General features: G+C 43.0%; 2 protein-coding genes and 1 long non-coding RNA gene across 4 annotated transcripts; 1 reads left to right on the top strand and 2 right to left on the bottom strand.

Annotated features, from left to right (window-relative positions):
• Positions 1–387: 387 nt before the first annotated feature.
• dhx58 (DEXH (Asp-Glu-X-His) box polypeptide 58) lies at positions 388–11,775 on the bottom strand. Its single transcript, XM_061845977.1, has 12 exons — positions 11,649–11,775; positions 11,377–11,563; positions 9,905–10,109; positions 8,859–9,049; positions 6,463–6,576; positions 6,258–6,387; positions 5,508–5,693; positions 4,429–4,667; positions 4,053–4,364; positions 3,790–3,980; positions 2,134–2,233; positions 388–966 (listed from the first exon to the last, which is right to left on the bottom strand). Exons 2-12 carry the CDS (start codon positions 11,551–11,553, stop codon positions 781–783), a joined length of 2,031 nt encoding a protein of 676 aa, XP_061701961.1. The 5' UTR covers positions 11,554–11,563; positions 11,649–11,775; the 3' UTR covers positions 388–780.
• LOC133514346 (uncharacterized) lies at positions 11,699–14,070 on the top strand. Its single transcript, XR_009798776.1, has 3 exons — positions 11,699–11,796; positions 12,511–12,610; positions 13,226–14,070. It is a non-coding gene; the product is annotated as an uncharacterized LOC133514346 (long non-coding RNA).
• A 7-nt stretch (positions 14,071–14,077) lies between these two features.
• kat2a (K(lysine) acetyltransferase 2A) lies at positions 14,078–26,656 on the bottom strand. Of its 2 annotated transcripts, XM_061845976.1 has the most exons (17): positions 26,118–26,653; positions 25,738–25,861; positions 22,784–22,929; positions 21,707–21,796; positions 21,252–21,625; positions 20,863–20,969; positions 19,699–19,803; positions 19,484–19,620; positions 18,640–18,848; positions 18,438–18,564; positions 17,345–17,455; positions 17,131–17,274; positions 16,039–16,153; positions 15,935–15,971; positions 15,124–15,187; positions 14,895–14,979; positions 14,079–14,316 (listed from the first exon to the last, which is right to left on the bottom strand). In XM_061845976.1, the coding sequence occupies exons 1-17, from the start codon at positions 26,346–26,348 to the stop codon at positions 14,123–14,125; spliced, it is 2,400 nt and encodes a 799-aa protein (XP_061701960.1). In that variant the 5' UTR covers positions 26,349–26,653; the 3' UTR covers positions 14,079–14,122. The 2 variants fall into 2 exon arrangements, with proteins under 2 accessions (XP_061701959.1, XP_061701960.1); XM_061845975.1 differs by having other exon boundaries at positions 14,078–14,316; positions 19,484–19,803; positions 26,118–26,656.
• Positions 26,657–26,778: the final 122 nt, after the last annotated feature.

The following is a 26,778-nucleotide window of genomic DNA, read 5'->3' as shown; positions in this document are numbered from 1 at the left end:
TTTTTCAAATATTGGTCTATTTACTATTAAACATTTACATATTGATTTATCCTACTTATAATTGTTTTATTTTTGGTATTCTAATGGCTTTTCTGTTTTTAGATTACAGTACTTTATTTTCAACTATTGCCCTTGATTATTTATGTATTCCTTACATATGAATAATTGTGTATTTATTTTTAGTATTGTATTATTTTTGTAATTATTTCACAGCACAATTGATTGTGTTATGCTATTTTCTTATGGTTGCGTTGTTTTTATTTTAATTTTGTTGTATTTTTAATTGCAGGACCGCGGTCACCACAGTGTAGACAATTCCTGACGCAACATTGCCCTCTAGTGGTAATTGACAGCATCAGTACCAACAATTACGGCATGAAACAGTAATGAAGGCAAAAAAATGTTTTATTTTCGTTTTTTTTCCTCTGCAAAATACATAGTGCATATTATCAAAAGTACTTTAGAATTAATTAAATCCAAAACTGTACTATGCTATATAATTTGTATTTTTTTTTTGGTGGGTGGGGGGGGGCAGAATACATTAGAGAGCAGGCAGAACAGCGGAACGTCTGGTTTGATATGTCTGCCTTACAGTTCTGAGGACTGGGGTTCAAATCCAGGCCCCGTCTTTGTGGAGTTTGCTTGTTTTCCCCGTGCCTGCGCGGGTTTTCTCCGGGCACTCCGGTTTCTTCGCACATCGCAAAAACATGCATGAATCTGAGACTCTAAATTGCACCCAGGTATGTTTCAAGCACTTTTAACAGCGTTAGCATTCGCTTGTTAGTCCAGGAGGTCTGCGCAGTTTTTGAGGCAGTATTCGCTGAAGCTGAAGTCTTCCACGCTGAACGGGATGTCCTTCCAGTTCTTCACCGTGGTCCTGCCGTCGGGCGTCTCGAGGGCAAAGTGCTTGATGGCCACATTTGGCAGCAGCGCCACCTTGCGGTACTGCAGCTCAGAGCCCCATTGCTGCAACGGCACGGGAAACTAAATCTTTGCCACGCGACCGGGTTTTTGTTTCGAGCATCGGTTTTTGTAGCAGGAAATGATCCAATTACCGTAATTCCCGGCCTACACAGCGCACCTGGTTATAAGCCTCACCCAATACATTTGGAAAGGAAATACCATTTGGTACATAGATACGTCGCACCTGTGTAAAAGCCGCAAGTGCCCACATTGAAACAAGATATTTACAAAGAAAGACGGTACACAGAGTTTAACGCAAGCGCCGCAGTGCTAATGTTATTACTAGCGCCGCACTAACGGGGCCGGGCCGGTAAAAGTCACTTCCTCGGCACATATATTCCACCGGTCTCACTCTTACCTATTCCGCTCGAGTGCCCCTTGCGGCCGTTAGAAAAAATGCACAAATTAGCCGCATCATCGCATGAACAGCAAGGTTGAAAGCGTGTGAAAAAAGTCGCGGCTTGTAGGGCGAAAATTGCGGTACTAATAACCTTTTTCTGTACTTTATTCTACACTTTTCAAATGATTAGACAAACAGTAATGCATAATAGTACTGTACAGTATCTGTGTATGTATGTAAGTCCGGTCCTGTTAGCGTTGCGCTAGCGTGTTACTGCCATATCTCAGTGATTTTTACCGGTATGTTGTTAGCGCTGCTCTAGCGTGTTTACTGCCGTGTCGCAGTGATTTTTACCAGTATGTTGTTAGCATTAACGTTAGTGGGGCAGCACTAGCATTAGTGTTAACGTTAGTGGGGCGGCGCTAGAACTAAACTTTCTGTGTACCGTCTTTCTTTGTAAATATCTCGTGTTTCAACCTGGGCACTTGCGGCTTTTACACAGCTGCAGCCTATGTACGTACCAAATGGTATTTCCTTTACAAATGTACTGGGCGAGGCTTATAAACAGGTGCGCTCCGTAGGCCGGGAATTACGGTATGTTAGAGTATGTAGAAGATTAATAAAACTGAGGTTCATACAGCTGTAAAAGATAATCCCCCAAAACATGTGGGGCAACACTTGATGGATTTCACCTATTGCGGGAATGCTCATAACCTAACCCCAGTAACAAACAAGGGATTACCGTACACTACTTGATCCACCGAGGAATTTCCATACGCTGACAAGATTGAATGGACGCAAGAGGACAAGAGACAAAAGTCCACAATTACCTTGTTGCAATTGTCTATGTTGCAGGTGATGATGCAGCCCAAATCCCAGTCCTCAAAGGTTTTGTCCAAGATGATCCGATCGCCCTTGTTGTAGAGACTCCTAAGAGCAAACAAGCACGTCAAATCTTCCTTTCATACGATTTCATGTTCAACGTGATCAATGTGTCAGAAAAGTATGGAGTTATTCTCACTTTTCTATGTCCTCTACAATCAATATTAATCTTATATAACAATAACATATTATTGACATTGAATACATGAACATTGAATGAACACAAATAAATAAATGAAATCCATATGAATAGATGGGGGGGAGAAAATCATTGAAATATTAATTTATTCTCATTTTTCTCACTGCATTATTATACCTAAAACTGTGTAGTTAATATTTTTAAAGACACAAAATGAATAAATATGTAGAATATGTAAAGCAGTTCACTTTAGTATTAATAATTCATATACCTTGCTTATGTGAATTTAAACCAATAATATAATAAACTCATTTAATAAAATACATGAATAAAAAATGCTAAGTTTAGTGAGGATAAGCGGAACGGAAGATGCATGAATAAATGAATGATATAAAATTGTGTATTTTCTTTTCATTATTACTTATTCAGGTGGTGCAGCTGGTAAAGCGTTGGCCTCACCGTTCTGAGGATAGATGGAAACAAGTTTTCATTGAAATATTAATTCATTCTCATTTTCACGGCATTATTATAATTATACCTAAAACTGTGTAATTAATATTTTTTTTAAAGACAAACACACACAAAAAAGAATATATAGAATATGTAAAGCAGTTCACTTTAGTACTATAAATTCATATACCCCGTTTCTGTGAAGTTAAATATAATGAAGTCATTATTTAATAAAATACATTTATTAAAAAAAAATAAAATTCTACATTTAGTGAAGATAAGCCGAATGGAATTTTTGCATGAATGACTGAATAATTCACTCATCTTGGAATTTTATTGAAATTAACTAACCATTTAATGAGTTGAATGAATACGAATACATAAAAAAATGAATTATGATGAATGAAAAGAAATCACTCATTTTTAATTATTTTTATACTGCATTTTGATTCAGCAACCAAGCACTTAAAATAAAAAAATGTACCTGTAAAATTATGTATTTTCTTTTTATTATTATTTATTCATGCGGAACGGTGGATCAGCTGGTAAAGCGTTGGCCTCACAGTTCTAAGGACCCGGGTTCAATCCCGGCCCCGCCTGTGTGGAGTTTGCATGTTCTCCCAGTGCCTTTGTGGGTTTCCTACGGGCACTGCGGTTTTCCTCCCACATCCCAAAAACATGCAACATTAATTGGACACTCTAAAATTGCCCCTAGTGTGATTGTGAGTGCGACTGTTTGTCTCTACGTGCCCTGCGATTGACTGGCGACCAGTTCACGGTGTACCCCGCCTCCTGCCCGTTGACTGCTGGGATAGCCTCCAGCACTCCCTGCGACCCACGTGAGGATAAGCGGCACAAGAAAATAGATGTATGGATATTACTTATTCATTATTTACATTTTTCATTTGTTAAGAAATTAGATGAATGACTAGAAAATGAATCAAATTTGATCCAATTAACGCGACAAATCTCATTCGGCCCGTTTCTCGCGGCGTTGCTCAGCGGCTGAACCCACTTGAAATCCGGGTTGACGTTGACGTAATGAGTTTTCTCCACCAGCTGGATGTCGCTGCCTCGCGCCACAGGCGTCAAGCAGTTGGAGCACAGCAGCCGGACGCTGTCGGCCGAGTAGCGGCCGTTCTTCTCCGCCCTGCGCACCGCCGCCGTCCGGCCGCACGCGGCCGACTGCTCCTGGAGCTCGGCAATCTGCGGACGGGAGCGGAAGAACCCGGGAGGTGAGACGGCGGAAGGATGTTGGTTCTTCCCAGTCTCGCTCACCTTGGTGTCGAACTCTTCCGGGCTCATCCGGTGGATTCTATCCACAGCCTCGGCGGTGAGCCCCTCCAGGTAAGTATTGAGGCTCTCCCGTCGCTCCTCGGGGCCGCCGCGGCGGGCGATCAGCGAGTAGTGGCTGTCTCGGGCCCGGGCGCGACCGCTGGCCTGCTGCTGGGCGATCTCGTTGGTCAGCAGGCCGTAGCGGACCACCAGGTTGCACTGGGGGACGTCCAGACCCTCTTCGGCCACGCTGGTGGCTAACAGGAGGTTGACCGAGCCCTGGTGGAAGTTGCGGATGGCGTCGTCCCGATCGTGCTGCGGGAAAACGGACGATGGATACACTGGACCTCTTTATCTCGATCACCGTCCGCTCGCGCACCTGCGTCATGGCGGCGCTGCCCATTATGATGGCGGGCTTGACGCCGGCTAAGTGCAGAACGTGGTTGTCGAGGACCCATCGGTGCAGGCAGCGGGTGCTCTTGCGAGTCTTGCTGAACACGATTCCTCGAGACTTCACGTTGGGGCTGAAGTGTCTCAGCAGGGTGGTCTCCAGCTGCGTCATCTTGGGGTTTTCAAAAAGCGGGTCGGCCGCCAGCGTCCTCATCTTACTCCGGTTCTCTGCGGGTGAGGGGCAGGTGACCAATTTCAGTCTTCCTGTCCCAAACCAACAATGCACGGGCGGACCCAAATGCAGGACTCCAAGACGAGGCCATGATGTTCAGTGGGATTTTTTTTACAAACGAAAGTTGCGCACGACAACACGGTACAAGAAGGCCGGATCCAAAACACAAAAAACAATGTCCGATAACTAGGAGTCAACTAAAGAGCAAAACCAAAAGCACGACTGGACCATAATGGCGCAGTAACCCTGGATGCTGGAAAGAATATTCAACAAACTGGTAAAAACCAGTGATAGAACTCCAACTTAAATACGTTGTCTAATCACAGTGCCTCACGTGGCACAGCTGTGACCGGCAACAGGTGTCGGAGCTTTGCCCAGGCCACGCCCCCCTTGGACAAGGTCCAGCCTTGCTCATGACACTTCCAGCGAATTCCAGGCAACCTTGGAAAAGTTCACCCCGACGCAGTCATATCAGGATTCAGGATGAGTACAACAAATGGCAACCAGACCAAACCTGACCTGTATAACAAGTCCAGTTTGATTTATCTCTTTTTAAATTCTGATCGAGGCGCAATCTGGATCCAATTTGTCATCGGGTGATATTTGATATGTTTATCTTAGATTCTCCACTTCCAATTCCAGACTAGAGTCACTAGTGTGGCGTGGGATCGATTCCCGCTCAGTGATTGTGTCGACATCCGCCCTGCGACTGACTGGCGACCAGTTCAGGGTGTACTCCGCCTTTCGCCCGAACGTAGCTAGGCTAGGCTCCAGCTTTCCCGCAACCCTCGTGAGGATAAGCGGCTTGGACATTGACATGACAATTTCAGACTAACCTCGGAAAAGATCGAGCAGAAAGCGGTCGGTGTCATCGAGGACGGCCTTCTCTCTGCCGCCGTAGAAGTCCTCCAGGGAATCCAGAGAGTCCTTCGACTGCAGCGTGTCGTTCACCAGCAGCGCCTCGTTGTACTCGCGCAGGTGGATGGCGCATTGCTGCAGTCGCCTGTTGCACTCTCTCACGCCTGCGAATGGGAATTTGCTCAACGTCACACCCTCCTAACAGTGACCCTTGTGAGGATAAGCAGCCCCAAAAAAATGGATGGAGGGATTCTGAACAAGTTTGCAACCAGGATTAGTTGTATTGATTTTTGTTAACATTGAAGACATTCATGAATACTAAAACTGAATTGGATTTTTTAAAAATCCAAATACGATAAAATATTTTATTACTAATCAATTCCCCCACCCCCCAAATCTGGTTTTTGCAATACAACTTCCATTAAAAAAAAAAAAAAACTGAAGAAAATGTCAGTGTGTACTATACACAGATTTTAACAATTAAAAAGATATTCAAATGTTTAATGACTTAATTTATAATTTGACAGGCTAAATTGTCCATAGGTGTGATTGTGAGTGCGGTTGTTTGTCTCTGCGTGCCCTGCGATTGGCTGGCAACCGGTTCAGGGTGTACCCCGCCTCCTGCCCGTTGACAGCAGGGATAGGCTCCAGCACTCCAGTGACTCTTGTGAGGATAAGCGGCAAAGAAAAATGATGGATGTATGTATGGATGAAATTTGATAGGAGACCTCTGTTCCGCAGCGCGACCACATCGCCCTCGTACTCCTGGGTGCCAAACTCGTTCGGGAGGTCGGCAAGCGGCTCCAAGAAGCGGTGGATGCGTCGCATGAGCAGCTGCACGTGATCGCCGAACGGGTCCTGGCGCCGCGCGCAGAGTCCGTGACATTTGGAAAATGGCAATCGTGGCAAAATGGTGGCGTGGGGGGGTCATACTTGCTTCCTTTTCTCCACAATCTCAAAGGTTTTATGCGGTCTGGGAACTTTGGCGTTGAGCTCCTCGGTGAAGTTTTGGGTGGAGACGATGGCACAGTCCAAGTTGGCGCAGATCTGATACACACAAACACACGCATGCACTTTTAAGAGCACTATTCATCAAAAAAGTCAAACTAAAGTTCCAAAACTATCAAATGTAGTAAAAATAAATATTTCCGCAATGACAAAGTATCCATAATAATAAGATGATAAATATTAAAATCAATCATACGATGCTAGAACTATCCATCTATCAATTTTCTGAGCCGCTTATCCTCACGAGGGTCACGAGAGTGCCGGAGTCTATCCCATTTATCATCGGGCTGGAGGCGGGATACACCCTGAACTGGTCGCCAGCCAATCGCAGGGCACACAGAGACTGACAACAGTCGCAATCACACCGAGGGGCAATTGACCCCTCCGTGGATGTTGCGCAATCCGCGTCACTGACCAATCAGATGCCAGAGATCTGCATCATCTCAAACAACGCTGACTGGATGGTCCAGTATAGCTTCTGTTGGCGTTTTATCGTGTATTTGGGTTCTTTAACAATAGATATGGTTAAGAGGTTTAGTCACGGACTTTATAATAGTGACGACGGGTATCCTGAAAGGCGAGTTGGTGGAGTTCAATTCGTACCCTTTCCAAAACCGAAGACCCAGTACGAAAAATGCCTTCGATGGGTCAAAGTTTGTGGAAGACCGCATCATCAACTAAATCCATCTAATATCAACCGGAACACATATGTTTGCACGAAGGTATGCCCTATATTTGATTTTCAATACATGTCTCGTATAAATGAATTAGCAGTTCTTCGCTTGCATAACACTGCTGCGTGTCAACGATTGACACACTTGATCTGTGTTGAGCGATATTTTGCGACAATCTGACTGCACAAACGTGTCCCATTGTTCGCGGCTAATTAGCTAAGCTAAACCGGACTAGCAGTCCTAAAAGCCTTCGACGTGCACCGAGACACCAAGACTGAAGGAAGGATGTTTGAGGACACTAAAGTAGTGATTGTCGTACTCGGTCGGGACTTGCGTAGGTTCGGTACTAATTCGAGAATAATTATGGAGGGGAGCGCGTGACGTCACACAAAGAAAACGAGAGAAACAACTCGTAAATCAAGCCTCGCCTTCTTCTTTTCCTTCATACGGCGGTTCACAAACGGCAATACAGATACACATACAGATTCTGCACACAAGTGTGATATGTAACACGAAAATAGGAAACTGTCAATGACGAATTCGTCTTTGGGTTAGAATATATTATATTATGTGGCTTCTCGGTCTTCCTCTGACTCCGGAAAGATCTCGCGCTAATATCAATAGTTTCTCCGTCGATATGCATGGAAACACCATTGAAATACCCCTCGCTGTCTGCTTTTCAACGATATTTCACTGTTAGCTAAGAATGCGAGTGAGAAATCAGCACTTAAATCGGACAGTTTTGCTCTATTTTTTTATTGCTGCGCCGATATTTTTGCTAATTGTTTGTCTGACGTCAGCGCACGTGGCGTGACGTCACTTCAGGAGGCGTGGTTAAGTGCCCTGTACGGAGGGGTCACTTTAGAGTCTCCAATTGAAATATAATACATAAGGAATACAACATTACAAAAACAGGATCCATCCATTCATCCGTTTTCTTTTGCCGTTTATCCTCACAAAGGTCACACGAGTGCTGGAGCCAACCCCAGCTGTCATCGGGCAGGAGGCTGGGTATACCTTGAACTGGTCGCCAGCCAATCTCAGGGCACACGGAGACAGACAACAGTCGCATTCACAATCCCACCTCGGGGCAATTTAGAGTCTCCAATTCCAAGATAATATATGAGGAATACAAAATTACAAAAATAGGATCCATCCATCCTCTTTGCAGCTTGGCCTTGGCAACCAGTTCAGGGTGTACCCTGCCTCCTGCCTGTTGACAGCTGGGGTAGGCTCCAGCACTCCCAGCGACCCTCGTGAGGATAAGCAGCACAGAATATGGATGATAATATATTTGCCCTGCGATTGGATGGCAACCAGTTCAGGTTGTACCCCGCCTACTGCCTTGGTAGCTGGGGTAGGCTCCAGCCCTCCCCGTGACCCTTGTGAGCATAAGCAGCAAAGAAAATGGATGGATGTATTATTGTAAATATATTTGCCCTCTCATTGGCTGGCAACCAGTTCAGGGTGTACCCCGCCTCCTGCCCGTTGACAGCTCGGATAGACTACAGCACTCCCCGTGACCCTCGTGAGGATAAGCGGTAAAGAAAATGGATGGATGGATGTAAATATATTATTTCATACAATTCATGATGATAAACTAAAGAACTCCTCAATGGGACGCAATTCAACTGAAATGTAGTTTACCTGTAGTACATGCTCCACAGCCTTTTCCAGATATTTGGCTCCTCCCGTTCCCGGCGAGGCCGTGAGGCCGAGGACCTGCGGCAAGCGTCCGTCGCCGCTCGTCTTCTTCTCCAGGTAGAGCCTCATGATCTTGTTGTACGCTGTCTCCTTGCGCGTGTGATGACACTCGTCCACCACCAGCAGCGTGACGTCTGCGAGCCGCATTACCGCGATAAAGTCAATCCCTCTGTTAAACTCCGGAAAACCGCCGTTGTAGACAAAAAAAATGCAAAGTAGTGACCAGAACTTTCATCGGTGTAATCGAGGTCAGTAGGAGATGCTACATAAAAAGGTGCAGGTTTTATATTTGTGCGCTTTAAGAGGCAGCTTAGCTCTGGTTGAGTGCCACGGACATGCTAAAGATTTCCTGGCGAAACCATCGCAGTGACGCTTCAAGAACCAACGGTGCACAAGCGGACCCAAATGCAGGACTCCCAGACGAGGACATGATGTTCAGTGTTTTTTTTTTTTTTGTTTTTTTTTTTAATAAACGAAAGTTGCGCACAGCAACACAGTCCAAGAAGGCGGGATCCAAAAAACACGAAACAACGTCCGATAACTAGGAGTCAACTAAAGAGCGTATCCGAAAGTGTGACTGGGCTATAATGGCGCAGTGGCGGGAAAGCATACGCAACGAACTGGCAAAAACCAGTGCCAAAACTCCAACTGAAATGCATTGTCTAATCACAGAGCCTCATGTGACACAGCTGTGACGGAGCGGTGGCCAGGCCACGCCCCTCTTGGCCTCGGTCCAGCCTTGCTCATGACAATCAAGGCAACAAAAAAGCATCGCTAACCCTACTACGTCCAAGACGTCTTTGCGCTCTAAGAGCAGTGCTGTAATTGTGAGAAATCAAGCTAAATATTGCTCTTCGCCCGCATTTGTTCCCGTCTATATTGTTAGCGATGTGCAGGTGAATAACGGCGTACACAAGAGATTACCAATCGTTACCAACATGCACGCTATCCAAGAGGCGGGCGTCGGTTTGCGGTTCTCGCCGACCCACCCGAGAGCTCCACGCGCTTGGCTTCCTCGTCGCTCCCGAGCGCGTTCAAGAGGATTTGCGCCGTGCAGATGAGTACGTCCGTCCCGCTGAGCGTCGCACGCATGAAGTCCTTCTCCTCGCTGTCGCTGCTCACCACCTTCACGGCGTAGTCGCGCCCCAGGTGGGGGAAGAACTCTTTGCTGTAGTGCTGCTTCGCCAGGTGCACCTGGACATCATCAGTGCGTCAACGAAATACTGGAAACGAGGTTTTGGCTAACTCTATTTTTTCTGCCCTTAAAGGAGGGACTCGGGTTCGATCCCGGCCCCGTGCCTGCGTGGGTTCTCTCCGGGCCCTCCGGTTTCCTCCCACATCCCAAAAACATACAACATTAATTGGACACTAAATTGCCCGTAGGTGTGATTGTGAGTGCGGCTGTTTGTCTCCATGTGCCCTGCGATTGGCCGGCGACCAGTTCGGGGTGTACCCCGGCTCCTGCCCGTCGACGGCCGGGATAGGCTCCAGCCCTCCCCTGCGACCCACATGAGGATAAGCGGGAAAGAAAATGGACGGATGGATATTAAAAGCAGAATTAGAGAAAAGACAAATCTTTTACAATCTAAAATGTATTTCAAACAAGTCGAGATAAGAGTGTTTTTTTTTTTTTTTTGCTTTGACTTTCGAGCACAAACTTCGGAAATAAGCGCTGTTCAGTCGCGGTGAATTGAATCACTTCGCAACAAGCCGAAACCAAATCAGTATCATATTTTTCAGAAAAGAGGCTTTGAGATGTTTATTGCCGCTCAAATAAAAGTTACAATCAAACGAAACATAACGCAAACCCAGCAAGCACAAGACAAGTCCAGGTCCAACGTCGAAAATTTGTTGTTTTAACATTGCCCTCCCCGCAACCCTTGTGAGGATAAGCGGTTAAGAAAATGGATGGAAGGGTCGCTCTTATCTCAATTCACCGCTGTAGCCATCGTTACACTCTACCATCGCTTTCCAACCAAATATTTTCCAGGGAACGTTTCTATATCCATAGATCCATCCATACAGCCATTTCATTAGCTGCTCATCCTCACAAGGGTCGCAGTGAGTGCCGGAGCCTATCCCAGCTGTCAACGGGCAGGAGCCGGTGTACACCCTGAACTGGTTGCCAGCCCATCGCAGGGCACATGGAGACAAACAGTCACACGTTCACACCTACGGACAATTTCGAGTCTCAAATTAATATTGCATGTTTTGGGGATGTGGGAGGAAACCGGAGTACCCGGAGGAAACCCAAGCAAACTCCACACAGGCAGGTCCGGGATTGAACCCGGGTCCTCAGAACTGTGAGGCCACCGCTTTTACCAACTGATCCACCGTGCTGCCCACGTGTCTATATGTCAGAGAAATAATAAGAATAATAATAATAATTAATAAATAAGTAAATAAATAAATAAATAAATAAGGTTTGTGGGTTTTTTTTTTTTTTTTTTTTTGGCCTAACCGTGGTGACCAGGACCACCACTTTGGCCACTTTGGTCGTCTTCAGATGCTTCTGGGCCACGTAGACGGCGGCTCGCGTCTTGCCCGCTCCTGTCGGCAGCCACACGATGATGTTCTCCCCGCGGAGTGCCCTCTGGACCACCTCCTTCTGGTACTCGTACAGCACCAGATCTGACATGTCGCCAAGTCTAGTACTCGGGCAAACAAACAAACAAACAAAAAACACTTGATTTATAAGCTTTGCGGTTGAAAGATGGGAATGTTGGAGCTTACCGGGTAGACGAGAGCGACCTGCGAATGCGAGTGTGTTTCAACTTCCTGTTCACAGTGGGGCAAAAACGAAAGTAAAAACCCGAAGGCACTCCCCGTCGGAATGGAAGCAGCCAGACGTGAAGAAGAGAACGGCAGATGAGCTCATTCTGTAACTACACGGTTATTACACAGCTATAACGCAACAGTAAAGTCACATGTCTCTTTTGAAACGCTGTGTTTTTCCACGAGCGAGTTTTCATGATATGCCTTTGCGACGCGTTGATCTTTAAACTGGACATCCTCCCGTGAATCCGGTCCTGTGACACGCAAGTGGGATTCATGATAAATAATATTATAATAATAACAACGCGCATGAGACGTTCATAGACGAGTCGTTTTAATCGATCGGTGCACTGAAAGCCGGGAATACGCAGCACACTTGAACGCATCTCATTCTCGTGCTCCCTCCTTGCGTCGGGAAAGCGAAACTTGGAACTACGGCGATCCAGCTTTGTTATGATTACATTCCCCCCGCCCACGAACGCTCTCCATATTTCAAATCGTGATTTAAAAAAAAAATCCATAACGTGCTTCATACTGTTGGATATTATTTTTAGATCAATACAAAAGTCCGTTAATCATCTGCCTCCAAATTGTGACCTTACCCGACCACCACTCATCCAACAATTTGCGCGCTCGTTCTGCAAAGAAAGGACCAGGAAGCCGGCGTTTTCACACGCGAGTGGATTTATTCTCGGGTCCCTCTCATCACAACCCTGTACGTCTCTGTTCCCTCCAGCCGACGTACTCCACTTCCGAGTTGCCCAGGACAATTTTAAAAGTACAATCTACTAATTCACTATTGCTTATGTGTCTCCTGCAGTTATCCTTGGCGCCATCCGCCATCTTGATACTCCCAAAACAAACCATGCCGACCTGTGCGTTAATTGCCAGTTTCGTGGCTGTGAGAAAACATACCACAGGTAAATTAGAAAGATTTTCCTTGACACTGTTAAAGTTTATTTCTAAAGTTTTTTTTTTAATCTCCTGATGAGCTTAATTCCCTTGAACAAAGTTTTGCTTACACCTGTTGTTGTTCACTGTTCACTCTCTGCTTCACCTTTATTGGCCGACGATTTTTCGCGAAAAAACGATGTCAATATTTTCCCGAACTTCATCAGTGGATAAGCAAGAAAATACATTTTATGTTAATTTTTTGATGAATCCCATAATGTAGAACTCTGCAAATTGAATTTGATTTTCGAATGTGAGGAAACAAGTTGAAATTTTCTGTCTGAAATAGGACATCGCAGGGACAACAAATGAACAATGCGTGTCAATCCTGAATGACTTCAAATTTAACGTTTTTATGACAAATAAATGCAGTTATTTTTGTGCTAAGTTATGATGATAGTGCTTCACAGCGTATTTTGAGAAAAGTTAAAATGTCACGGAAATCAGGCCGAGGTAACATGCAAGGTTTCTTGGTAGTCATGGTGTTATAGGTTTCTTTTTTTTTTTTCTTAGTCGAATTAAAAATCATTCATGTTACCAGAACTGAAAAAATGTCAAGCTCACACGACCAATTTTAATTCTAGATGGCAAACTTTTGAGAAAAACCCCGCCATAATCCAACCGGTAAACCATGTCCCCCACGCGTTTTGGGAGCACCAAGATGGCGGCCAACAGGCTTCTACCGCTCGATGTGTTTGCACGCTTCAGCCTTTTTTTTTTTTTAGATCAGTGTCTTCAACCAGTTACGCTGAGCTGTATTCACTTACATCTTTTCAAACGCTGTATCCAATGAAAGCCCATTTACCACAAAAAAACAACTTTATTGTCAGTAATAGTTCTACAGTTGACAGTATTTGTCATTTTACCTGTGACATCAAATGTAACATTTCATGGTTCAAGTAGAAAACCACCATGAGATCGTTTTTGTATTTTACTGGATGTATGTGAAGGCAGCAAAGTTGTGTGTAGCACCCAATCAATGCACTTTTTAAGCAAACATTTTAAGCCAGAGGCACAACAAAATGTCTTTTTTTTTTTTTAAACCTCTGTTCTATCATGTATGTTTTAAGCGCGAAAGAATCCAAAACACGAACAAAACACTGACAGTGATTGTGACAAACCAGACCTAAAATGTTCATTGAAACGTTGACTTTCCACCGTTAACTTCATTTTGTGGTCTTTTTTTCATATTTAAATTAAAAAAAAAAAAAAAAAAAAAATCAACAAAAAGGAAAAGCAAAAAGCGCAGCCGAGAGCTTCAAGTGTGTCAGTAACTGAAGGCAATGTGGCTTTCAAGTCCCCGAGGTCCAGTTTTTGGCGACTCAACAAGAGGAATGATGTGAAAATATCATAAATAAAATTGGTTTCTGGTGTGAAACTTTGGTGCTGTGGTTGTGTCGCGTTTGAGTCCCGTGCAAAAAAAAAAAAAAAAAAACCCAACAACGACCACCCCAAAAAAAAAAAAAAAAAACCCACGAAGCTCATTTCTCAATGAGGCCGCCATCTTTGAGCTTGAAGTAGAAGAACTTCTCGAGCGTGTTGGCCGACTTGCAGTACTCGCTGTCGGGCGGATTGTACTCTCGGCAGTTGGTGATGATCCGCTGCAGGTCGGCGATGAACAGCTTCTTGGTGACGTAATAGCGGTTCTTCAGGCGCTCCGTCATAGTCTTCAGGTCTGCGGGCATGTTCGAGTTACAATGGTGCAAACTTTTGAATTTTTTGAGATACGAGCTGCCATTGGCCGAATTTTTTGCTTTAACTAGTGAGCGCAAATTTGCGATTGGAGACTGATTAAAAGAAAAAGATAACTTTTTTTGAAGAAAAGGCAAACTTCAATAAACTATTTAATATTTGTCATATCTTTAGGATCTTTTAGATACACTAGAGCTTCGGTTTTCGAACCACCTTCTAGAACGGATTGTGGTCGAGAAAAATCGCAAAATTTGCGTTCGAAAACCGAATCAACCGCCAACCAAGTTCTGTTATTTCCGGTTTTTTTTCGGGGGTTCGTTCGAATTGCCAATAACAAAGCGCGTCGTGGGTGGGTCTGCTGGTCGAGCCGCATGCGTTGTTATTTCTGGGCTTTGTTGGGGGCGTTCAAGTACCAATTTTTGTTCGAAAACAGAAAAAAAAACCCTCGAAATTTTCATTTGAAAACAGATTCGTTTGAGAACGGGGATGTCCAAGAACAGAGACTCTACTGTACTATGTCATGTCGTATCATTATTATCTATGGATATGTAATCAGCGTACCGATGGGGAAGCGGATGATCTCGTAGTAGTCGGGCGCTTCGGACTTCTTGACGGGCTCCATGAACGGCCAAGCGTCGGGATGAGTCTGCAAAAATCATCGGAAAGATTGCGCACGCATGTCAATATCATAACAACAAGTTGGGTACAAAATTTAGTCTGCGACCTGAAAAAATTAAATGTTTGCGTTGAAATGCATTTTAACCTGGATATGTGATTACCAGTACATTACCTTTATCTGGGCCAGTAAGTTTTTGAGCATGTTGTACAACACATCAGGGTCCTTCACCTCTTTCCTAAAAAAACATAATTCATTGCACCAAAACCTGATGATAACACCTCATTTCTCATTTGAAATTATTTAATACGAAAAAAGACCTCTTTTGAGGAAAAACAGATGTGTCACTATTATACCATACAACAGCTTAGAACTTTGATTACATAAAACGACTGTAATTTCCGGCTTATAAAAACGGCACTTTTTTTCCCCCACACGCTTTCAACCGTGTGGTTTATGCGCTGATGCAGTTATTTTGTCTAACCGCCACAAGGGGGCACTCGAGCGGAAAAGGTAAGCGTGAGACCGGTGGAATATATGTGCAGAGGAAGTGACTTTTACCGGTTTGCCCCTGTTGCTAGCCTGTTACTGCAGTGTCTCAGTGATTTTTACCAGTATGTTTTTCTTTTTAACCAGCCTTGTTAGCGTGGCAGCGATAGCATTAGCGCGGAGATGCTAGTGTTAAACTCTCTGTGTACCGTCTTTCTTTGTAAGTATCTCATTTCAACGTGGGGACTTGCGGCTTCTACACGGCTGCAGCGTATGTATGTACCAAATGCTATTTCCTTTACAAATGTACTGGGTGAAACTTATAACCAGGTGTGCTCTGTAGGCCGGGAATTACGGTAATCTGATTTTCAAGCATATGAGAGGTATACATGACAAATTTAAAAAATATACATATTAAACCTCAGTGCTACTGCCTTAGAGCCTTTTCCTGTGACCCAATAACAAAACAGAGGTACCAAATCCATGCTGTACTTACACTTTCTCCTTGGCGCTTGGCTTCCATCCCGTTTCTCCTGCAGGACATCAACGACGTGAGGGGTCGTGTACATAGTGTTATTATATCGAGACGCAAACACTCACGTATGCCGGGAATACTCTCCACAGGGATCTGCCGCACGCCCTCCTTGAAGCACGTGAGGCCCGGGTAGACCTTCCTGATCTGATTCTGCTTCCTCTCAATCAGCTTCTTGATGATCTGAGTGGGAGGATGCCATCACCAGTATTAAAGAAGGAAGAAAAAAAAATCACATTGCTCAAATTTTACCACCACAAAGTCGATTTTAAGATTTTACAGATGACTTTTCAAGCGCATTTGGGACCGGCTCCGAGCTACATAACCAAACTTTAAACCACTTATGAGCCTAGCCGTGTCCTCAGATTCTCAGGTGAAGGCCTTCTGGTTGTTCCAAAGTCAAGGTGTAAAACCAAGAGTCAAAGAATTTTCCATCGGAGTGCCTCGACTTTGAAACAACCCGGCAGTAGATTTTTATATATTTATGACGTTGGTATCCTACTGTGCTTTTATGTAGTGCGTTGGTCTCTCAAAGCACTGTGTAAGCATGTTTTTTAAGGGGCTCCATAAATATAGGTAATATACCGTAATTTTCGGCCTATTAGTCGCGACTTTTTGAGCATGCTTTCAACCCTGCAGCATATGCGGTGATGCGGCTAATCTGTGCATTTTTTCTAACGTCTGCAAGGGGGCACTCGAGCGGAAAAGGTAAGAGTGAGACGGTGGAATCAATGTGGCGAGGAAGTGACTTTTACCACTCTTTGCTGTGTCTCAGTAATTTTTATTAGTATGTTTTTTTTTTAAAACCTGCCCTGTTAGCGCCGCCCTCGCGTGTTGCTGCTATGTTACTGCCGTGTCTTAGATGTTTTTTTTTTTCAACATATCAACAACTGACACCCCCCCCCGGTATGATTTTTTTTTTTTAATGGCCCTGTTTGTAGCTAAGTTAAGCTAAGATATTAAAACTTTGAAAACTCTTTCTGTGTACCGTCTTTCTCTGTAAATATCATGTGTTTCAATGTGGGTACTTGGGGCTTATGTATGTACCAAATGGTATTTCCTTTACAAATGTACTGGGTGAGGCTTATAAGCAGGTGTGCTCTGTAGGCCGGAAATTACGGTAATACATTTTTAGAACTGTGTCATGTTGGACGGCTTACCTCTTTCTGCCTCTTGATGATGTGTGATAGCTCTGTGTAGGGAATCCTGGGGTTCAGCTCGCACTCCATCAGGGTTGCTCCCTCGTAGTCTTTAATGTAGCCCAGGTAGCGACTCTTGGGCACTTTGATGTCTTTAGAGAAGCCCTGCCAAAAGGAGAAAATGAGCTCAATTTGAGGAAAAAAATGCTTCGGAAGTACAGAGCGGGGAGCTCACCTGTTTCTTGAAGTAGCCGATAGCATACTCGTCGGCGTAGGTGAGGAAATACAGGATGTTGTGTTTAATGTGGTACTCCTTCAGGTGGTTCATCAAGTGTGTGCCGTAACCCTGACGAGGGGAGAAGAATATCAGATTTTTCTCACACTATGAAAGTCATGACAGCATGAGAATAATGTCAACAAAATTCTAGAATAGTTGGATTTTTTTTCCAGAAAAAAAGTTTCTCTTTTATTATTAATAAAACTCATTAAAGTGAACATATTTTGCCAAAGCACCTTGGTTCTAGTACCGGAATTCCCGGCCTACAGAGTGCACCTGGTTATAAGTCTCACCCACTACATTTGTCAAGGAAATACCATTTGGTACATACATACGCCGCAGCTGTGTAAAAGCCGCAAGTGCCCACATTGAAACACGAGAAATTGACAAAGAAAGACAGTACACAGAGAGTTTAACGGTAGCGACACGCTAATGCTAACGCTAGAGCCGCACTAACAGGGCCGCTTAAAAAAATAACATACTGGTTAAAATCATAGACACGGAAGTAACACGCTAGCGCAGCACTAACAGGGCCGGTAAAAGTCACTTCCTCATATTACACTGGTCTCACTCTTAGCTTTTTCGCTTGAGTGCCCCCAGGCGGCCATTAGAAAAAAATGCACAAATTAGCCGCATCACCGCATAAACCGGAGAGTTGAAAGCGTGTAAAAAAGTTGCATCTTATAGGCCGGAAATTACGGTATTTGGGATGTAATACTCTCTCTATGGTGCTTAAGTAAACGTGAAATATGAATTAAAATAGTCCAGACATTCCCGAGTTGTCGAGAAGCCTGAAATCAAGTGATTGGATTTTCTCAAGGAAACAGTACAAAAAGTACTGAAAAAGAAAATATTGGAAACAGAAAATAGTCCAACTAGTACCAGGCAATGTTTAAAGCACTGGTTTTCAAACTTTTTTGGACGCACCCCCTTTTCAGGAGATCTGTGCCTCCCCAGTTTGCAAAACACTTGTGTAAAGTGACTGTCTAAAAATAAGTTAACCCCCGTCAGTAGTTATACAATGAGTGAAAAGGAAGCTAGTTTGGCATACCTTGACTTGCTCGTTGGAGGTGACAGCGCAGAAGACAATCTCTGTGAACCCCTGAGTGGGAAACATCCTAAAACAGATGCCGCCAATGACGCGGCCATCTTTGATGAGGGCCAAGGTCTTGTGCTTCCTTTGTGCCGTTAAGAAAAAAAAGTTAAAAGGCATATGGAGTGGGCATGAGGCATGAGACTGGTAGAAATCTTACGGGTCAAAGACGAGGCGCGTGATGTACTCTTTGGGCATACGAGGTAACTGGTGCGAGAAGACATTCTGCAGGCCCACAAGCCACATCAAGATCTTCTTGTTGGACTTTTGAGACAGCGAGTTGCCGATCACGTGGAACTCGATGATGCCGCGACGCTCCTCTAGACGCGCGGTCTCATCGCGAGCCGCGTTGGGCGTCAGGAGGTTGGTCTGAAAATGGAAAACGTAGCCCATCACATCTCTTCTGTCTGCCCATGACACTAGGTTGATTTTAGAAAAAAAAAAAAAAAAACCTTACAACAAAAAATGTTTAAGAACTTTAGGATACAAAAAAGAAAAACAAAAAAAAAGTTTTTCCCCTGACAAAATTAAGTACTTTCTCAAGGTACATCATTTTTTTTAGAAAGTCGAAATATGACAATAAGGCTGTATCTTTGAGGAAAAAAAAAAACGTTACCAGAATAAACTTTTTTTTCCCCAAGTAAAAAAGTCTGAATATTATGAGAATCTATTTGTAGATAAAATAATGTATTTTTACAGTGTATTTATTTTCATAAAACGTTATGACATTTTTCCAAAATAAAATGTGAAAACCTGCAAACCTTCATATTTTATGAAAATATATAATTAACTGCAAAAAAATATTCTAGATATTTTTTCATTAAAAAGTAAGCGTTAAGAGTTATATTTTGAGGGAAAAAAAAAAGCATAGTGTGAGAATGAAGAATTTTTTTTCAAGAAAAATAATACAGGCATGCTATCAAAACAAAATTGTTCAGATAAAGTATCAAGGTATTAGTAGGATAAATGGTAATATTACTAAAATGAAGGATCAAGTGACTGACCTCGGGACCCAACATGGCGGCAGGGTCTGTGATGGTCATCATGACCTCGTTGACCAGCTCCATAGGAATGTCGCCCATCACGCGGATGCGTTTCGCGTCCTCCAGCGTCAGGGCCTCAGGGAGTTTACGCTTCTCGCCTGAAAATGAAGAACATTTAACAATCCATGGAGGATAAGAACTAGCGACAGCCACAACCTCATCAAAAGACTCCGAACCTGCAACTGGCTCTGAACCTGTCGCGTCCAGACCGCCCAGAGACGAACCCGCGTTCAGAGCCTTGGAGAGGGCCGATGAGCCCGACACCGCCGCTGGACTGATCACTGGAACACATTACACGCATAATTTCACCAGCTGTCCAAGAGACAGTTATGTTTTTTTTTTAATATAAAACAATTTTGTTCAAGAATAAAGGTTGCAATTTATGAGTATAAAGACATTTTCATTGTTCATAGTTTGAATTTTATTTTTAAAAATTTAGAATAAAGCAATTTTTTTTAAAACAAAAATCTGACTACCCTAATCTTTTTTCATGAAAACTGTTAAATTATTTGGTGAATAATCACATATATAGCATGTAGTTATTTTTAAGCAATAAAATTATTTTTTTCTGAACAATTACATTTTACTAATTGCAGAAATAAGAAAAGCATTTTTCAGTCTTTTAAAAAGACAAAAGTAACAAAGATAAAAGGAGAAGTTATTTTAAAGAGTCAGTTTGAGAATGTGTTTTTGTTTCCAAAAATTTGTAAGATTATATTTTATATATATATATATATTACATTATATAATATATTATAATATTAGTAGACCATTACTTAGCACACCAACATGAAACAAAGGTCAGGGTTTTTTTTTTTCTCTTCTTGCCTTGATTACATTTACATTACTTTTATTTTGGAAATGTTGCCCCGAGTATTTTTACTTTATTGTTTCTACATGACCAACATCTGTGAATTTGCGTGAATATTCCTGCTGTGACAATTTACGTACCCATGTGCGTATCAATCAAACATCAAAAGAATAAAGTCGTATTTTTCTGGTGATCGTGTATTTGTTTTAGAGGTTAGAGCACAGGTGTCAAACTCAAGGCCCGGGGGCCAGCCACATGATTTTATGGACCAAAATTTCAAACTGTCATATCATAAATGACGATGTTGAGGTATCGCAAACATTTTTGTTTTACCAAACATCAACAATAACTGAAAAATGAATTACCCTTGATTTCTGATTCCAAAACTAGTTGATAAATTTTAATGTGTAAATATGATGGGTCAATTAAAGATTTTTCAACTACAATGTGGCCCACGATAGAAACGAGTTTCACACCCCTGGGTTAGAGGTTTAAAAAAAAAACAACATCTCCCTCTTGCCCACCTCACCTGTCTGTTGTCCCAGCTGCGCACCGTCGGCAGCAGGCACAGTGAAGTCGGTCTCCCAGATGGGCGAATTGTCCCCGTAGATCTCCTCCTCCAGCATGGACAGAAACCTGACGAGATTAATTCAACTCGTGTTCCAAAAAGACGATGCAAAACTTCAATGGTGTGCAATTAATAATGTAAAATGGATGCCAGTGCACCTGGATGTCAATATATTGTAAGTAAATGTTATTTAACTTGCATAAAATATTGACAGATGTTTGGACTTACACCACCATTGCACTTTTAGTGGCAGCCATAAACGTTTTGTACATCCTGTTGAAAGTTCGCCAATTCTAGTTCTTTGGGGCTCAAAATATGTTGGATTGAGACGTATGCTGATGTGCGCTTACCTGGGGAAGTGAGTTAGAATGAGCGTGCGCTTCTCCGGCAGAAGCTTGTCCTTCTCCACACGGAACTTCTCCAGCAGCTGTCGGCGGGTGACGGTGAAGATGGACTTGAGCAGGCTGCGTCCGAAGACGTGCGTGGTCTCGTAGCGCGGCAGGCTGTCGTTGCTCTGCGGCACGTGGCAGTAGCACAGCCAGCGCGTGTAGTCAACCTTGTAGGCCGTGCCGTCGTCCTTCTGCGTGCGCTGCCGGTACTGCGTGGGCGTCTCCAGCTTCCAGTAGTTGAGGCACAGCAGGAACATCTTGGACAGCTCAAACATAGTTTGGCGCTCTTTGGGCGCCAAGTGACTGAATTTGTACTGCACGAAGTTCAACACACCCTATGGAAAAGAACACAAGTGGTACCTTTAATCTTAAATGAATAGTGATATTTAAGGCAAAGATTTTGAAGTGACATTCACCTGCTCAATGTTGGGTTTTTCAAAGGGCGGACTGCCCAATGATCCTTCTACCACTGGCTGACTCATCTGCAGGATGCATTTCCTCAGCAACTGTGGTTACAGAAAACAAAACAAAAAAACAGGCATATCTTTATCAACGTTTCCTCTAAGCTGCGCAGCTGCGCACTTGTCGCACACTCAGCGCAGCGGAAAACAGAGCCAGCGCAGTGAACTACAGCCTGACTTTTTTTTTTTTTTTTTTTTTAAACACGGCAGCACACTGCCTCTCACAAAGACCTCGGCCACACACTCTACTTCCGAGTTTACCTGACACAGCCCTCCTCCATTTTAAAGGGGTACACTCAGAATTACAAACACCAGGATATGTGAATCATAGAAGAAAAAGTGGTGAAATTGGATGATATTTTCTATTTTTTGAGTGAGAAAGGTCTGGTCTGAAGCCAAAGTACAAAGTGCAGGATGAGATGGTGCATAATGTTAAAATTCCACCTTGGCACAGCCTGATTGAGGATGAAAGCACAGATAATGCATTGCCCAAAAAGCTAATTTTGTATTTCAAATATAGGAGGCAACATAACATTCACCACTGTTTTGGAGCATCATTCGGCTTTCAACATGCATTGCGAAAGATATTCTGCAACCAATAATTCAGTTTTAGACCAAGAAAAACAGACGAGGATATCATTGTGGGTTAAAAAAAATTGATACAAAAATGGAAGCGACATTTCAAATTTATAGTTAATAGTTAGCTTTGGATGCATTTGTATTGTAATGTTTTTTGTTTGTTTGTTGATATTTGCAATGTAAGTTTGCAAAAAAAAAACACAAAATTGTTCTCAAAAATGTTCTGATGGGAATGTAATCTGAACCTTTGAATGAGCCGTGTAACTTCAATGGATGACACTGATCGACCGCAGTGCATACGTCTGCTGTTGCTAACAGTGGTTAAAGGGTGCGCTCACGGGTTTAAGCGTGTTTGCTCAGACGTAAAAATTAGAGGGAACATTGTTCTTTATGTTACCTCATATCGGATTGAGCTTGATTTGCCTTATACGCTGATTTAATGTGCGTGCTCACCTTGAATAGGTAGAAGTAGACCTGCTTTGTGTCCGTGTCTTCTTCCTTGTGCACAGACATGAACAGGTTCTCCACATCCACCACCATTCCCAGCAGCCTGTTGATCTCGTCCTCGGACACGTTCTCCAGGTGAGAGACGTGGTCGGCTGCAAGACACAAAGAGGTGTTGGAATGGAGGCAGGATGTCGCTGGGATTACGCATGATGTATTCAAGTTAAGAGGAACATATTAAAAAATGTTGTCACAGTTGCACTAGTTAACACAATATCACCCCCACACTGAGTTATTCCATCAATGATAATGGTTGATAAAAAGCTAGGGTTGGTACATTTGAGTAGGTCTGGTTTGTTAAAAATCACTAGATATAATGCTTTGGTGCAGCAAGAAGACCTGTAACCAGTCACTCACATTTGAGAAATGTACGGGTGTGGTCAGTCACGCCCGCAGATATAAAGTTGCAGGTGTGGTCCACCAGTTATGCCCGCAGATATAAAGTTGCGGGTGTGATTAGGGATGGAATTTCAAGACCTAAAAACAACTTACTGAGTCGTTATACTAGAGTATGTACTGTAGTTGTTACCTAATACCATAATCATAATTTATTGACACTGCACAGACTGAGACAGACATTTTTAAAGAGGTCAATAGATATTCAATTACAAAACTAAATATTTGTATTATCAAATCAATCATGATGTATTGTTAAAATCTCGCAATATTTACGCCGCTATCTATTGTCAATCCATTGATGAAAGCTGGCAGTAGATGATCTATATCTCCCTAAAGCATGCAGAGGGGAAACGTTTTCAACTTCAAGATAATCCGGTACCATGGGGGAAAATGACCGTTCACATTTAGATATATGGACAGACTAGTCTAACGTTAGAACTTAGATCAAGTGAAAGTAAATCACGATGTCATACTTATTATAGTTAGATACTGAAACATTACCTGTGTTATATCCCAGAAATGTTTTCAATGTATCTCAGGGGTGCACAGATCCGCCCCCGATTGTTTAGGAGCAGGCTTGTTGTTAACGTTTATGAAATAAACACGTAAATTAATGTCAAGACCACACAAAATAAGCAACGTCTTTCAATATCTTTTTTTTCTACCCGTAGCAAATTTTATGCGTGTGATTTTCTGTGCAGATTTGCGAGTGCGATGGCTCCCCACCTCTTACACTGCCTTGTCAGCTCATCGTTTTTGTAAAGCATAACCCATTTGTCCTGTAAAATAGTTTAAGATGATATATGTAAACAGAGTCATTACTCTGTTAAATATTCAAGTTGTCACTTGTCACAAGGCTCAAGACAACTGCAGACTGCGGCTGCTTGCAACAGCAACATTGATACCATTGTTATGAATCAATATTTTTTTTCCAATGATTTAACATGATTTAGTAAAACTATTTTATTACTGTAAAAGATAGAAATATAAGGTGTAATACCAACATTAATGACAATATGCTTAGTAAGTAAAATACTTTTTTTTTTTTTAATTTCCTGAATAATTATGTTTTTTTTTTTTTTTTTTTTTTAAGAAAGATTCTGAGACATAAATCCATTAGCGTTTGACAGCTTAGCCTTTGTTTCAACCTTTTCTAAGCATGGTTGACCAGTTGACATTGGTGGAGTGTTGCAAAGTCACTGTCTGGCGTGTTTCTTTGTCCCCAAATAGCAGTTCAGCACCAGTTTGAAAACCATAAAGCTTCACAAGAATGTAGTACAAGATATGCTATCAATGGCAAATTTCACCAAACAGGACCAATAGGCGCCCTTCAAGTGACTGGTGACCAGTTCAAGGTGTACTGTTGCCTGGCTTTCACTGAAAGTGAGCTGGGATAGGCTCCAGGATTCCCCTTGTCTCTTGAGAGGATAAGAGGCTTGGAAAATGGGTGAATGGATCTGTCCTTGACAAACCATGGAGCGGAAGGTCTCCTACTACCACCGATGAGAGGTCAAAATTTCTGAAGTAAGCAAAGCCAAGGTAAGCCTATCGAGAGATCTGTACTAGTACTCAGGAACCTTAAAGCGAAATTCCGGTGGTTCGGATTAACAATGTATCCAACAGGTCATGTAATATGTAGTCTTATCTCGATAATGTGATATTAAATCCTATCTCATTTAATCGTGTTTTGAGAAGATTTATTTAATCGACAATTATAAATTTTCAGGGGCGCCTCGATTTTCCCGATTCACATGACCTACGTGCGTGGATGTGACATGTTACGTGCTGTTACGGAGCGAGCTCGTCAGACTTCGCGTCATTCCGCCCGAAGAACCATCAAACCATCAAAATTATCTCCAGCCACAGGTTCAAATCTGTATTGAAGTATTCCTGTCTTCCCGATCAACCGATTCTGCTATTTCTTCATCAGATGAGGATGAATCAGAGAAATCAGCGCTGGGCATAAATAGTGTCCCATATAATAGAGCGTTTGGAACGGCACATAACACGTCACATCCACGCACGCAGGTCATGTGACTCGCGAAAAATCGCAGCGCACCTGAAAATTCGTAACTGTCGATAAAAGTCTTCTCAAAACACTATTAAATGAGGGAGGATTTAACATCACATTATCAAGAAAGAGTACATATTACATGACCTATTTGATACATTGTTACTCCAAACCCCAGAATTTTGATTTAAAGAGGGATAAGGCTTTATTTACCCATGCCGACTTCAGGTTGTTGAGCAATATAAAACTAACTGGCACTGGGGACAGAAAAACGTCTTGGCAGGCGGCAATTTTGCAGCGGTGCTTCAATGTCAACCTTGTGAGCCGTTGGTAAAAGAATGACAATTCTTACAAAAATTAAAAACTGAGCTGTCGTCTCACATCTCTCAAAATGATACATGAAAAAAAAAAAATAAAAGAAGGAAGTGTATGTGGTGACTTTTGTCACAGCGTGTATAAAGGATGCTGGTTTAGTGTGTCGGTCGATACCCACCCAGGGCATGTCCACAACTGCGGCAAGGCTCGCTCAGACTGGCGGCTTGTTGCTGCAGGTCTACTCGGGGTGCCGTGGGGGGGTTGGGGTTCTTCCATCCGTTGCATTTACATGTGTCACTGGCCTGAACGTGAACCAATGTAACAATGTAACAACACAGAGTGGACAGCATCGATTTGATTATTAGGAGAGTTGAAGCTAAGCTAACATTTATGTTTAAATAAAGATGAATACAGCTAGGTAGCTAGCTAGATGGGAACGTCAACATTAGCTTATATTAGCTGCGTGTTTAGGACAAGTTCAATGTATAAATAAAATAATTCCAGTGGAATGCCTTGCTTTGAAGTTTGGCCAGCCAAGGGAAGTGGCGAGCTAGCTACCTTGCAGGCGGAGAAAACGCCAAGTTTCTCGAGCTTCTTCGCCCGAGGAAAAGCTCGAACTTGGGCTTTCTTCTGGCTGGCGCGTTGCTGCTGACTCAGCCCAGGCCTCGCCGGGTCGCTGTTGCCCGAACCGGAGCCGGTCGTAGCGGCGGCACCGGACCCAGTCGACCCGGCAGCCGACTGGGCTTGGAGGTGCCGGGGTTGCTGGGCCTGAGCCGCCGGGTCCGACATTTCAAACCTCGTCTGGTTCTTCTTCTATTTCATCCGTAAATGTGGGTGAGCTTCCGTGCTGCGTTGAGGTACGCCTGGGACATTTACAACTTAGTTAAGAAAAAACACTTAATACTACGTAGAATGAATTATACGACAGCCACTATGGCTTCAATGGATTTTATTAAAAATTTAATAATCAAGACTAACTATGAAAATTCAAATCCGTTCCTTACTGATGTACACTAGAATTATATAGGGAATTCCCGAAGTTAATTCATACTTAGATTTAAAAAAAGCAACTTCGTATACAGCCTGATAGATTATAGGATCATATGTATTCAGAAAAAGTAATTGACCAGCTAAGAAGGAAAAAAGCAAGACGAAGCTATTATATAATCCGCTAAATTTCAAGTGCTGAAGGCAACAGGCTTTTCCTAAGGATTGTGGG

Source organism: Syngnathoides biaculeatus, chromosome 16, assembly GCF_019802595.1.
Source record: "Syngnathoides biaculeatus isolate LvHL_M chromosome 16, ASM1980259v1, whole genome shotgun sequence".
NCBI lineage: Eukaryota > Metazoa > Chordata > Actinopteri > Syngnathiformes > Syngnathidae > Syngnathoides > Syngnathoides biaculeatus.
The sequence above is the reverse complement of the archived record's forward strand: the minus strand, read 5'-3'. Positions and strand labels throughout refer to the sequence as shown.

Bases quoted from the DNA above. Each gene is read 5' to 3' on its own strand.
- dhx58 (XM_061845977.1), bottom strand. From the start codon at position 11,553: ATGTCAGATCTGGTGCTGTACGAGTACCAGAAGGAGGTGGTCCAGAGG. The intron at 6,577-8,858 runs GTAAACTACATT...TGTGTGTATCAG, and splicing joins CTGTGGAGCATGTACTACAG to ATCTGCGCCAACTTGGACTG. The intron at 6,388-6,462 runs GTATGACCCCCC...GCGCGGCGCCAG, and splicing joins TTGTGGAGAAAAGGAAGCAA to GACCCGTTCGGCGATCACGT.
- kat2a (XM_061845975.1), bottom strand. From the start codon at position 26,348: ATGTCGGACCCGGCGGCTCAGGCCCAGCAACCCCGGCACCTCCAAGCC. The intron at 22,930-25,737 runs GTGGGTATCGAC...TGTGTCTTGCAG, and splicing joins CAGTTGTGGACATGCCCTGG to CCGACCACGTCTCTCACCTG. The intron at 18,849-19,483 runs GTCAGTCACTTG...TTCCATTTTCAG, and splicing joins CCGCCATGTTGGGTCCCGAG to ACCAACCTCCTGACGCCCAA.